General features: G+C 47.5%; 1 protein-coding gene across 4 annotated transcripts in view; it reads right to left on the bottom strand.

The window, feature by feature from the left end:
• Positions 1-3,509: 3,509 nt before the first annotated feature.
• Ttc23 (tetratricopeptide repeat domain 23) overlaps positions 3,510-13,859 on the bottom strand; it is a 47,760-nt gene continuing 37,410 nt past the window's right edge. For 2 of the 4 annotated variants that reach the window (XM_070043163.1, XM_070043162.1), the window contains exons 11-13: positions 11,814-11,936; positions 5,066-5,148; positions 3,510-4,330 (exon numbers count right to left, since the gene is read on the bottom strand). In XM_070043163.1, the coding sequence (XP_069899264.1) occupies positions 4,216-4,330; positions 5,066-5,148; positions 11,814-11,936 (321 nt within the window). In that variant the 3' untranslated portion in view covers positions 3,510-4,215. The remainder of the gene's footprint in view (positions 4,331-5,065; positions 5,149-11,813; positions 11,937-13,859) is intronic. The other 2 variants (XM_070043164.1, XM_070043165.1) reach the window with 2 other exon arrangements.

The raw sequence follows: 13,859 nt of genomic DNA, 5'->3' as shown, positions 1-13,859 counted from the left end.
GAGTGCAGTTTCCTAGCTCCCATCTTTAAAGGGTGTAGCATCGCATTAAAAATAGCCTCTCTAGCAGCACAGCATCGTTTTAGTCTAGAGCAGCAGCTTTCTCCCGGGATGGTGGGCCTGACCGCCATGTGCTGGGAAGGAAGGATCCGAACTGACACAACTTTCAGGTACGTTATGAGGATGGTGGTAGGCCTGTGGCATGGGAGGCCCCCTCTGCATCCTGGCGCAGGTGACATCCCCTGGGTCCCATTATCAGCTCTCCGTTAGGGAGGGAGGCAGGCAGGTTAGAGAGAGCCGGTTGTGGAGGGGAGTATAGAATGCATTCTAAGGCAGTCTATGGGAGGTGGGGGAGGACCACAACTCAAGGTGTAGAAAGGAAGATGATTTAAGTCCAAACCTTGACCTTTCTTTCCCATCTTTGATTGGAGCTAGTGATTATCACCCTGATATACAGGTGAGTGGATTTCAGAGGTGCCATTTTTAATATGGTCAAAGACATGCTGATTTCTTTAGCTATAACTGGCAGTGGTGTTTGACTAACTGATTTCCACGGCTTGTGTAATGACCAGATGTTAAGGGGTCTGTTAGGAGTCTAAGTGGGCCTACATAGGTGTGGCCAGTCCTTCCTTAGCTGGTGAACTTACGCTCATGATGTGAGCAAGTTATTAATGTCAGGTCCTCTTCTGTTTCTTTTTGAAAATAAATGGTGTAAATCTCAATTTCCAGCTCCAAGTAGGAATGCAAGCATTCGAGGAAATACCCCAAGGGGTTTTAACCAGTATGAGCTGTGGTCTTCAGTTTCTAAGTGCTGGGTCACCCAGGAGCAGGGCTTTTGGCAGGTCACCCCCAAAGCTCTGTGTTCTTTAAACCAGCCAATCACCCTGGAGAAGAGAGAAAGCAGCACTGTGGATTGGGCAGGGTGGAAATACAGCCCGTCTTTTGTTATTTATGATTGTTTAGACACAACAGTATGATTGAATGTTTCATCACTCCCCACCGGTTTGTTTTGATGGTTTAAGATGTCTCTTGTCAATGGAAACATCTAAGCAGCTGATTTTGTTCACCTCCTGTTCTCTACAAAGGGAAATGTCACAAGAATATGGATATAAAAATTTAAAAAGCAAAGGGGACCCTCCCCCCCCCACATTTTTTGCTAAAGAGAATGAATGTTTTCCAGTTGAGTTTTATGTAATAAACTCTAATGAAAGTGCTTATTATTTTAGATGCCCGGGTTTTTTTTTTTGTTTGGTTGTGTGTTTGTTTTGTAGTAATACCGAATTACTGGGGAGATGATGTGTGAAAAGTTCTGGTTCAATTCCTCACCCCAGTCAGAACTAGAAAGTGACAGGTTAGAAACCAACTAGCTTGTTTCACCATAGACCAGTTGATGGTAAAATGTCATCACAGCCCAAAGATGGGTGGGTGTTTACAGGATGGGCCTGGGCATCCCAACTTGCCCAGGATGGAGAATTTTTCCCAAAGTATCCTGGGAAAGATGGGGACAATTGGAAGGTTAATCATGACTGTTTCTTAGGCTTTTGGAAAAAAAATGTGTTAGCTTGAGACAGAGCTGTTGATGTCTTTGCCTGCTTGTAACCTTTTAGCTGTTTACCACCACCACCACCAAATAGAAAACACAAATGGCAGCCTCCTTCCTCTTGTATAAGTTCAGTTTAGTTTGATGGAAGACATTTGGTAAGATATTCCTAAATTCACTTCCCCAGGTGGGCGTTAAAATCTAATTTTTTGAAAGTGTTTCTGATCTATCTCCTAAGAAATACAGAAATGAAGCAACAAGTCAGAACTCAAATTTTTCTTAACAAATACTGATAAACCAGGTGTCCCTGGCTCACGCCTATTATCCTAGCTACTCAGGAGGCTGAAATCTGAGGATCACAGTTCAAAGCCATCCCAGGCAGGAAAGTCTAAGAGACCCCCCCCCCCATCTACAATTAACCAGCAGAAAAACTGGACTGGAAGTATGGTTCAAGTTGTAGAACACCAGCCATAAATGAAAACATGTAATGAGAATTTGGGACCCCTTAAGTTCAAGCCCCAGTTCTGGCATACAACAACAACAAACCAATCAAAAGCATATTATGATAACCTGGGTGGCTTCAATAACATGTATTTCCTTATTCTGGAGGCCAGGGTGGCAAAGATACATCTCATGTCTCTATAAGGACACCAACCCCATTGACCAAGGCTCCACCCTCAGGACCTCCTTACCTCCCAGAGACCTCACTGCCAAAGACGATCACCTTGGAGGTTAGGACTTCTAAGTATGCATCTTGAGGGAGACATACGTGCATAGCAGCCTCCCGTATGGTCCACATTTAAAATGCACATTCTGCCCTCGACCTTGAAATACACATCTTCAGCGAATGGACCTGGAGCAGTGCTCTGAAGCACCCTCTGTGACTTGGAGTAGGCAGGGGGCAGCCAGCCTGCTCGGCTGTCACACTTCTGAGGAAGATGAAGGGCCCTGCCTCTCCACCATACCAGGACTCCTTTCATTTGCCCCCATTTAGTTCTCATGGTGTTTGGCCTGCACACACGGACCAGCCCTGGTTGTGGCTTCCATTGCTGGGAGGAGGGGTTGTATATTGCCGTCCTGCTGCCATCTTAGTGCACACCTGCAGGGTCATCGGCCTGGGTGTTGGGAGAGGGGAAGCGGGGGAAGGGATGGCACTGCCCAGTCCTGCACCCCTTGCCCCCCCCAGGTTCTCTATCATGTTCCAGCCCTGATCTCATTGATGGACAGGAAGGAGGCGCATGCACTTCCTGCTTGTCTTTCACATCCTCACACAGCTGTGGCATCCCCGGAGGAAGAGGAGGAGGAGGATGGCCACGGCAGACAACGCACACTAGGAGCCTGGGCCAGTTCCACAAGCAGCTGCTTGTCCTGTTTGGGGTAGGCGCCAAACAAGCAAGCAGGGCAGTCGGGAGTCACTGCCCCTCCTCCACAGCCCCACAGGTGTCTCAGTCCTGCTCCCCCCCCCCCCCCGCCCCGTCTCCCCAGGGCCATGTGTACGCCACTTACCACCTACCAGGTTGTCCTCAGTTACAATGGTTACACTGCTGTTTACGAATTCCACCATCCTGGGTTTGGTACCCATGCCAGATTGGGTCACCAGCTGTGGGAGGATGGGCTGCCTGTGTTTTGTGTATGGTTGATTCCCCCAGTTCTTAACGCAGGCCTGGTAGGTTGCAGACACTCAGGAAAACTGGATGGATGACTGAGCACCAGAACGAAGGGGCTGACTGTCCCAGGGGCCTACCCAAGCTCCCAGGAACACCAGGGCAGTCTTCATTTTATCCATCTGTCATCTATGTCATTTGTCTGTCATCAGCTGTCATCTATTGGTCATCGATCACTTCTATTGTCTTCTATCATCTATCTGTCATCTATCATCATCTATTTAATTGATTTGGGATGTGAGGGATGGAGCCTAGGGCCTTGTGCAGCTCAATCATTGACTCCCCTGTTTTGGCCTTTTTTTAATTGTGATTAAGTGATTACATAAATTTCACAAATTTCACAGTATTGTGGGATAGTGATACTTAGTTAAGGTCACAAACACATTCTAACCTTCATGGGGCAAATTGTCTTTATCATAGTCTATAAAGTTTATGAGTTCTATGAGCTTTGATGATACAGTTTTTTCTTCCACATTGGGTGATACGTACATTTCTTTCCTTTTTCAGCCTTTCTTTTAAAAACATAACCCAACAATAGCACTCAAGTTTCTCTTTATTGGCATTTTATTCAATCTGCTATTATCTTCCTATTTCAAAAAAGGGCTTTTTCCAAATCTGATTCTGGATCTTTGCAAGGGGCTCTATGTACATATAGAATTAGGTGTGGAATCACCTTCCCAGCACGAGAAGTTCTGCATTTTTGGAAGAGAAGGCTTTTACAGTGACAGGATCAAGCCTGCGTGATGTGTAAACATTCTTGGCATGAAAATCCATTGTGGTTACATAACAAAAAATATCGAAGTGCCAGATCACCCCCACAGATTTCACAGATTCACATCCTCTGGGGGGAAATGTGGCCCATGGGGATTCTACAGCACTCCTGGTGCACGCTGGGGACAAATAGCCTTGAAAATCCACAGAACGGCTAGCTTCTGTCTTCTGTTCAGAGAGATGTGTGCGCTAAGCAGAGTGTCCAGGCCTGCCCGCAGCTCGCCCTGGGATGTTCTGGAGGCCTCAGTCTACCACGTGAGGCCTAGCCTTCCCCAGCGCGGTGTTCTGAGGGATGTTGATGCAGATGTCGAGTTTGGTTTTCAGAGACTGCCTCGGCTTCATGGAAACCTCGGGGTTCCTGCAAACAAGCAGAGGGCGGGTGAGTGGGGCCCCACCGACCTCTGTGCTCGCTCTCTCCCTGCTGTGGAGAAGCCTCAGGAAGGCAGGTAAAGGAGAAGGGAACCACCCCACAGGACCACTCATGAGGCGTGTGTCTCCTCTTTTCATCCTTTGCAGCCATCCTCGCTGGGCTGGTTAAGTCAGTGAAAAGGACTTGAGCACCAGATTGTCAAGGTCACCTTCCCTGCTGACTCAAGGTGTCCCAAGCTCTGCTCCGGGGGGGCTGCTGAGAGCTTGCTCTGGCCTTGACTGTGAGCCCATGAGCTCTGGGGGAGAGGAGGACACAGGCTCTGTGAAGTGGGGGGGGGGGTCTCTCCCCACCAGAGTACCGGACTGGGAAAGGAAGTGGGACCAGCCTTCAGGGCAGGAACTTTCCAGCTGGGGTCCTAGCTGACCCCAGAAGCTAAAGGAAGCCACAGCAATGCCTGCTTCCCAGGAGCGCTACCTCACAGGGAGCTGATGTGTGGGAAGATAAGGCCCAGGATGTGTTTCTGACCTAATTCAAGAGCAACTTCCTTTTTCGTAGCCGGGCAAGGAAGATACTTTCCAGCTGGCTTTCTCGTGTCATTATGCAAGTTACAGAAATCCAGCTAAACTGTCCACAGAGCTTTCTAGAACCAACCTCCACTGAGATTCTGAATGGCAAAGGAATGTGACAGTCAGAAGAAAAGAGTGGCGAGAAGCCAGGACTCACTTAGATAGTATGTCCACGGTCTGCTGGGTGGCCAAGGTCCTCTTGTCCTGCGGTCCATACAAGAGGGACTGGATCTGAAGACACTGCAGAAAGCCACGAGTCACTGCCAGGTTAGGGAAAGGGCCTGAGAGTGTGTGGCTGGGACATGAAGTCTTGAACTATAAGAAAGCCTTCTTCACTCTTAGACCTGATGGAATTTTAGTCCCTTCTGGAGCTTTCTCTCCTCGGGGTGGCCTGACCTGGGGTTTGAATATTTGAGGAATGACTGGGAAACAACATGCTCAGTTTTAGCTCTGTTTCCTAAAACTGCATGCAAAAAATAGGTTTCAGAGAGGTATTTTTAAAGTAGAGGCAAGAACACTGGTACTGACCGGAGGATAGCTTTGGCTGTTTTTTAATGGCCCTCACTACAGTCCAGCAAAGTTTTTTTTTTTTTGGTCAACAAATGCTTTATTGCATATGAGTTATCTGTGCTCATTGTTTCACAGTGAGTTTTAAGAGTTAACTACCTTAGTTTTAGGAGTTAAATATCTTACTAATTATATCTGGGTATCTTTGATTATTTGTTAGCTTGATGTCACCCTTTGCCTCAAGTCTCCCCCGCCACATCCCCCACACCCCCCAAACCACTTGAGCCACAGCCTCAGCACTTTCTGCTTGCTTATTTTTCAGATATGATTTTTTGTGTGCTTTTTGACCCAGGCTGACATTGAACCATGATCCTCCTACTTCTGCCTCCCGAGTAGTTGGGATTATAGGCATGCGCCATCGTGCCTGGCCTCCTTTTGCTTAAATCTTTTTTTTTTTGGGGGGGGGGTCCAGTCGTGGGGCCTGAACTCTGGGCCTGAGTGCTGTCCCTCAGCTCTTCAGCTCAAGGCTAGCACTCTACCACTTGAGCCACAGCCCCACTTCCAGCTTTTTTCTTTTTGTTTATGTGGTGCTGAGGAGTGGAACCCAGGGCCTCAGGCATGCAAGGCAAGCGCTCTATCACTGAGCCAACTTCCCAGCCCCTCCTTTTGCTTAAATCTTAGCAGTGGATTGCATTAGGTCAAAAGAAAGGATTAAAGATTAAAAATGTGCCCAAAATGGCAAAATAATTTTGCAGAAAAAGAATGGAAGAATTAGCTTTATTGACCTGTTTGTACAAAAAAAAATTTTTTTTGGTTGTTCCAGAAAAATACAATGGAGCCTCACACCATACCACATACAAAATGTAACCCCAGAAATATCTGAAAACTCAAATGTAAAATGCAAGACATAGAGCTATTCCAAGCTATTGGGAGAAACCTCTTGATCCCAAGGTAGGGACCAAGCTCTGGATAGGCCAAAATTAAAAGATTAAGAAAATGAACGTGCCAAACCTCTTTGCACTGGAATTCACCATAAACCAGATCCAGAGACAAACCAGACACAAGATCCACGTCACTGAGAAAGGCCAGCATTCAGAACACGTAAAGAACTCCTAGAAGGTAATAAATGGCAACCACCACCTTCCAATAAAAACTGGCCAATATCTCTGGCCACATCACCCAAGATCTTACCTAATCTGTTGCTGATGTTAATCTAATTTGTAGAAAGCCAAGCAGGGTGGGGCTTGGTTAGAACTTGGAAAGGAGAAAATAAACATATTATTCAGGAAGTTGAAAAGTGACCAGAAAACATATTCAGCCTCACAAATAACCAGAAATGCAAACAGGAACCTAAAGACTGCTCATTCACCCATCTGATTGTAAAAATATACTCTGAGGAGAACATGCTTCATCAAAGACAGGAAGAGTAAGACCTACTTTACAGACGGACAGTGAGTGTTTCCGTTGGTCTTAGCCCTTTGTAGGACACTATGGTGATATTTCATAATGGATAAGTAAACAGTGATGTGCATAGATGGCATTATATGGATAATATGTATATATAAATGTTTGACATGCATATGCATATATATATATATATATATATATCCAAACACAGAGATGCCATTATTATAAAGTGAAGAGGAAAATGCAAATTTCAAGGGAATAAATACAATATGAAACTTTAGACAAAGTTTATTTCTATTTGAATTAATTAAAGATGTGCTCTTTTTTTTTTTTTGCCAGTAGTAGGGCTTGAACTCAGGGCATGTGCTGTCCCTTAGCTTTTTCCTTCTAGGCAGGCACTCTATCACTGGAGTCATAGCTCTACTTCTGGATTTTTTCTAAATATAGTTACTTGGAGATAAGAATCTCTCTGGGGGCTGGGAAGGTGGCTCAGTGGTAGAGTGCTTGTCTTGCATGCATGAGACTCTGGGTTCAATTTCTCAGCACCACATAAGCAGAAAAAAAAAAGCCGGAAGTGGTGCTATGGCTCAAGTGGTAGAGCGCTAGCCTTGAGCTAAAGAGCTGAGGGACAGTGCCCAGGCCCAGAGTTCAGGCCCCACAACCGGACAACCCCCCGCCCCCCAAAAAAGAATCTGATTATTCTGCCAAGGATGGCTTTGAACTGCGATTCTCAAATCTCTGCCGCCTAAGGAGCTAGGATTATAGGTATGAGCTACTGGCATCCGGAAATATACAAAGTTTTAAGACATGTAAAACAAGAGCAGAGTAAAAATAAGCATGGGATGATGTCAAACTTAACCTTCAACAATAGGGACAATGTTGCATCATTCGTATTATGGCTATTTGTATTACACATGCTTTCTCCTGAAGGTCTGAAGTATTTCTTAATATGTTCTTTCAAAGACTGAAGTTTCCTACATGGTTAACAGCTAGAGTCAAAACAAAAGGGTGAAGGCCTGTGGGTGGAAGCACTGGAGAGTGTTTCATTCCTTCAGATCTCCCAGCCACAGTTGAGCTTCAAGAACACTGAATGCCAGCTGCCGACATACTCTGTCTTTCTAAATGATAGGAAATACCAAAACCGTCTGAATGCTTATTTCAATCTGAGGAACTGAGACTGTGGCTCCAGAATCAGAGAATGTGTTTATCTTCGGAGAAAAGGAAACATCAGACGAGAATCTGATGATAGTCTCAGTAACAGAATATTCACTCTGCCTCATTTGGATTTGACAGTGAGCACCATAAAGCAGGAGACTCTGTACTATTTCATGGGGACATAATTCAAACTCTGCAAAGGCAAAAGATTCCAGCCCTTTCTGTCCAACAGGCCTCAGACTTGGAGGAAGTTCTGTTGCTTTGAGGGGAGGGAGGGTGGGATATATTCTTGATAGTCCATAATAGTCCAAGACAACTATTCCAGACCTTGGCCTAAGAGGAAGCCTGGGTGTGTCCCACCCTTAAAGAGGCAAAGCCTATTCCACACAGGCCTGTCAGGGGAAGCATGCACTGGATGGAGGGCAGGAAAAGCCAGCGAGCTTCCCTGGTCTCCTGCTAGTCAGCTTCCTCTTCCTGCCAGAACAGACTTTGTTTTCTCCTCTATGACTGGAAATGCCTTTCCTCCATGTGAGAGACCAGCTCGAATTTTGAGCCCACCCAGACTCTCCTGTGTGCATATTTATGAGCGCCTCTGGTGAGGTTCAAGTTTCGAGGCGCTGAAGTCAACGTGGCTTGGTGCTAATTCATTCCCGGCGGCATCAGAATTTTCCTGACAAGGTAATGATTCTTTGAGACTGTCAGAGGTCTCGGCTCACTCTGCCTTAACAAGTGGCATCCAAAATCTGCAACATGAGAGGAATGTCCATCATCCTACATGTTGGGTGACAGACGCACCTTCTCTGGGTCCCTTAATTCCCTAGGGAGGAATCAAGTTGGTGAATAGTCCTGGATTCCCGGGAAGAATGAGAGAAGGCAAATGGATAAGACTGCATTATCTCTCTCTGGCCCTACCGGCCCCTTCCATTCCTTCTGGACCTCGTGTGCTGGTCATCTCCTGAAGCCATATGTTAGTGGAGGGAGCAGTGCAGGAGAAGAGGTCAAGCTACAAGCCAGCCCGAGAGAGGAGGCCCCCTTCCTACATCCAGACCTTATCAAGACTTCTCTTTCTGGTAGGAATAGATTTTTCCCCCTAAGGCTACTATCCCCACTGTGGCTGGAAAATTGCTTAAAATTCCATCTCAAATGAGAAGAGTTGCTAAGGGATGCCAAACAGAAAAGAGGGAGGCGGCTCCCTCAGCCCCTGACTGGTCTTATTTTTGTTATTTTGAGGAGGGTTTTTATTTTCAATTTTTGCTCCAGTTCTGAGGCTTGAACTCAGGGCCTGGGCACTTGTCCCTAAGCTGCTTTTGCTCGAGGCTAGTGCTCTACCACTTGAGCCACAGTGCTACTTCCATATCTTTATGATTCCAGCTCCCAGAGGTCAGGGCAGGGACCAAGACAGGAAGCACTGGCCTGTCTAGTAACAGAACTACCCTTCAACAGATACCTTTTCAATGTTTTTTTTTAAAAAAGCATGTGTAAGCCAGGTGTCAGGGCTCAAGCCTGGCACTGCATGCATGGAGATGTGACATTTACTAAATGATTGAGTGATCAAGTAAGTGGTCAAGCAGGCAAACAGAGGCCATTCGGCTGCTTTCTCTTGGAAAGCAACCCTAAAGCCAGGGTAGGTAAGAAACAGTCTCAAGTGTTGGATGTAAGCTTTCCATGTTACCTTGACATGACTTTGAGGTTTGAAAGCCACGTGTCTAAGGAGCTCAGGAATCTAGGATGTTGGGTTGGAATTGGTTTTTCTGTCTCCAACCTCTCTGAGAGCTTAGAAGAGCTCACAAGAGCTCACGCCCTTCCCAGGATGGACAGAGGAAAGGCGCAGGGGCAGCTAGACTGTGGATGTTAGCTGAGTTACTCCACACTGCTTTGTATTTAATAAAGACCCCGTAAGAGGCTGATTCCTACATAGTTTGTAGGGATCTCTGAAAAAGCGGCTATTTTTCCCAGCAACACCTCTGCAGAGGTGGGTAGGTGACACCTCCCCTTCTATCTTGTCCTCTGCCTAAGGTCCTGGAGCACAGCTTAATTTCTATCAAGGAATTCCAGATGGAGGAATGCGCTGCTGGACCACAGCCTCTGTGAACAGAGAGTGTACAGCAGGGGCGACAGCCACGGCCATTCCAGTGGCAAGGCTACATGACTCTGCAATAGGCAGTGGAGAAAGTCAGAATGTTCATTCCTGGTAAGGGGTCTCCGCAAGTCGATCACACTATTCCTTGTGTTTTCTTCATGGGAAGGGACAGTAAAGTCGGGGAAAGGTAAGTATTTGAGATGACTCTAATGTTGAGGATCTGAAATCAATACTCTTTCATTTTCCAACACCAGAATATTAAGTCTATGGATGAGCCCTAGAAACTCACAAACTGTGAATTCAGATATATATATGATGTGAGAATTGGCAACACTTGTGTGAAACACCTGAAATGCTTAAAGGAACTGTATCTAATTGCTTACAATATTATATGCAATAAAGAAACGATGTATACAATCACTTGTCACTGTAGAAATGGTTATCTCCATAGAATAGAAAAGATCATTCCACAAGTTGTCAAGTCAGGGGGTGGGGATTGGTTTTCCCTAGCCAATCAGAAGCCAGCTCTGTCCTTACCAGACCTGCCTTTGCTTCCACACCCAGACCTTCCTGAAGCCACTGTGCATTGAGCAGTGGCAATATGCCAACCCTGGGCCCATGTGAGTGATGGGCAGAGAATGGGCAGATGTGTGCCTTGCTCTCTGGCTTTCTAATGTCACTGGAGAGAAAGACACTTAAAACATGCAAGGAAGGGCCAAGTGTGGTGACTCACTCCTGTAACCTCTGCACTTGAGAGGCTGAGGCAGGAGAAGCAGGGGGTTCAAAGACACTCTGGGCCACATTGTGAAGTCCAGGCCAGTTTCAGCTACCTAGAGACTTTTGTCTCAACCTATCAGAACAATAACACCAGCAACCACATGTGCACAATTAAATGTATCCTAACACCTGAGGATAAAGCTACCAAAAAGCGAGGATGGGGAGAAAGAAGAAGAGAGGGAAAGAGAAAGAAAAGGAAGAGGAGGAAGAGGAAGAGGTGGAGAAGGAGGAACAGGAGGAGATAAAGAAGAAGAAGAAAAATAACACCACCACCACACACACACACACACACACACACACACACACACACACACACACACACACACACACACACACACACACACACACACACACACACACACACACACACACACACACACACACACACACAGGAGCCATGAGAAAGGACACCAAGGAAGTAGCAGGTGGTAGCAGGCAGCTGGGCACACGGAGGCCCTTGTCAGGACGTGACTTGGATCTGAGGACTGCAGGACAGTGGTAAGACAGGTGAAGACCACCATGGAGGAAGGAGGAAGTGGTGACTGGGGGGGGCGGGGTCCCAGGGAGAAGGGAGTCCAAGTGTTTGGGGAAACAGACCCCATATATCCTCCTCTCTGTCTCTGTGTCTGTCTGCCTGTGTTTCTCTATTTTTCTCTCTCTTACACACACTCATACCCACACCAACACCCCCGTCCCTTGCAGCTCCCTTCCTAGAAGGGCCATAATCCTAAGCCCTGAGACCGATGGGCTGGTGGGTGGGTAGGGGGCCTCCTGTGGGAGAAACACAGATAAGACAGGAAGAGAGACTTCCTTCTGATGGGGGGAAAATGGGAGATGAGGGAGGATTCGAGGGAGACCTGGCACAGCCACCCACACAGCAGCGTTGAAGCTGACTCTTTTCAGAAAACTGTCCCTGTGTGTATCTGGGGGCCAGCCCTAGGGGGGTGGACGCCATCTTTGCTGACTCCTCTCTCCTCACCTCCACGTTGCCAAATGCCGGGGGCTCTAAGTCCTTATCGGCATCCCTCGACTCCCCCGTGACTTGGCTCCATCCCTTGACCAATGTGTTGGAATAAGCTACCACCATCGTTCTCCAGGGCAACTGTAACACAAGTATTTAGAAAACAGGGCATCAGCGGGGCTGGCTACCAAGGAGGAGCCCACAGGGATTGGTTGGAAATGGAAGAGCCAGTCTCTCGCATAAAGGTTGGATTGGACTATCCCTGCAAGCCAGCAAGCTAGAGGCCGCAGCCTCCTGAAGCTGAGCCTTTCCAGGGCACCCTTCCCTGGGGACGGGGCGTGGTGGTCTCAGTAGGGTCTCCTGGAGGGTTGCGCCACCCTCCCAGGCCGCTCCTGAACCTGATGGTTCTCTTAACTTAACGCTGCCCGATACATGGGGTGGGAAGATTTGGCCTCACCCTTGTGCCTGGCCATCCACCCCTCGGTTCACTGTTCTACCTTATCCAGCCTGGTTCGCTGCCAGGTAACCTCAGGCCAAACCAGTCTGTCCAGACCTGTACAGACAGCCCTGGGCTGCTCCAGACCTGGCAACAATTGAGGCAGATCTCGGGGCATTATGCCCCTGCTAAGCTGTAAAAGCACTGGGAGGCCTGAGGAGTGAGTGCTGGTGGTCCTGTGGGCAGGGTGTGTCCACTGCTCATCTGTGTTTTCTAAGGGACAGTAAAGGCACAGGTAGTAGCAGGGTGTGACCTGGGGGGGTACCTCCTTTATGCAGCAGCCTGTGGCCAGGGGGCCTGGGATTCTCATCCCCCCACTAGTCTACAGCAAGGTCCCTGTGTCCTGCAGGAGATCAGGAATGCATGCCTTTTGACTCCTGTCAGGATCCACTCTCCTTTTCCCACCAGCCAGTTGATGCACAGCTTCTAGGGATAAAGGGCTTGAATTCCCCTCCACTCTGGAACCGGGCTTTTATATGGAATGAGTATCATATAACCTCGCTCAATTAAGGAACGTGGGTCTGCTGTGGTCCAATAAGGATCAGTCAAGGCAAGGAGAATGGGGGTGGGGAGGGTTGCTCTGCACACAAAAGCAACGTGGCTGAGCCACGTAGTGGCTCCTTGGGGACTCTTAACTGTGTCTCTGGGTTTCCTGGCATCTGGCAGAGTAACAAGGAAAATTCCAGGTGTGCTACAGGAGGAGCAGCACGTGACAGGAGCCATGCAGGGCACTGGAGACCTCAAAATGAACAAAAAATGTGGCTGTCTCTAGGATGGTTGTGTATTCAGCTGCTTCAAAGAACAACTGGACACAGGTAGGGAAAGGTGGGATGGCTTGTTCTCCAGCCCTGACCCAGGCCCACGCAATGCCTCTCTTGCCTGCAATCTATGAATAAAACCTATGTTCCAGCTCCTTTCTTTAGAAGATTCATTATAGGGGGTCTTTGAATGTTAGGGGAGGACAGGGGGCACATAATGCTGTTTTGCTCTTAAGGAAATTTTCCATGCCTATATAGGTGGAACGTACTGAAGCAATGGTCTGAACCCTGCCAAGGACAAGACCAAATATGAAGGTCAGATTAAAGCTGGACCCCGACCCCACTTCACTTCCCGTAGAGGCCCACCGTAATACCAAACTAGGAGAAGTCATCAGGAATTCGTTTTGAAGCCGTTCACTGGCAAGGATGCCCATCCTAGAATAAACCAGGATTTTATGTGACAGGATATGAACTTTCACTGTGGAAATTTCCAGCCAGAGCCAATCGAGTTCTCCCGCTTTTCCCCTGCAGGCAGATGCCTTTCAAAGACAGATCAATAATATGGTTTCCTTTCCAGTAATTGAATCCTGCTGTCTGCTTTGTTTCTGGGGCCTTCCTGTTTTCATGCCCGCAGGCCCATGCCTGGACCAATCAGCGTGGTGTGTGTGTGTGTGTGTGTGTGTGTGTGTGTGTGTGTGTGTGTGTGTGTGTGTGTGTGTGTGTGTGTGTGTGTGTGTGTGTGTGTGTGTGTGTGTGTGTGTGTGTGTGTGTGTGCATTTGGAAAAAGTCAGTACACAGTGAATTCCTGCT

This window comes from Dipodomys merriami, unplaced genomic scaffold, assembly GCF_024711535.1.
Source record: "Dipodomys merriami isolate MVZ:Mamm:240054 unplaced genomic scaffold, mDipMer1.0.p SCAF_33, whole genome shotgun sequence".
In the NCBI taxonomy this organism is placed as follows: domain Eukaryota; kingdom Metazoa; phylum Chordata; class Mammalia; order Rodentia; family Heteromyidae; genus Dipodomys; species Dipodomys merriami.
This window is presented reverse-complemented; position numbering and strand designations above follow the sequence as displayed.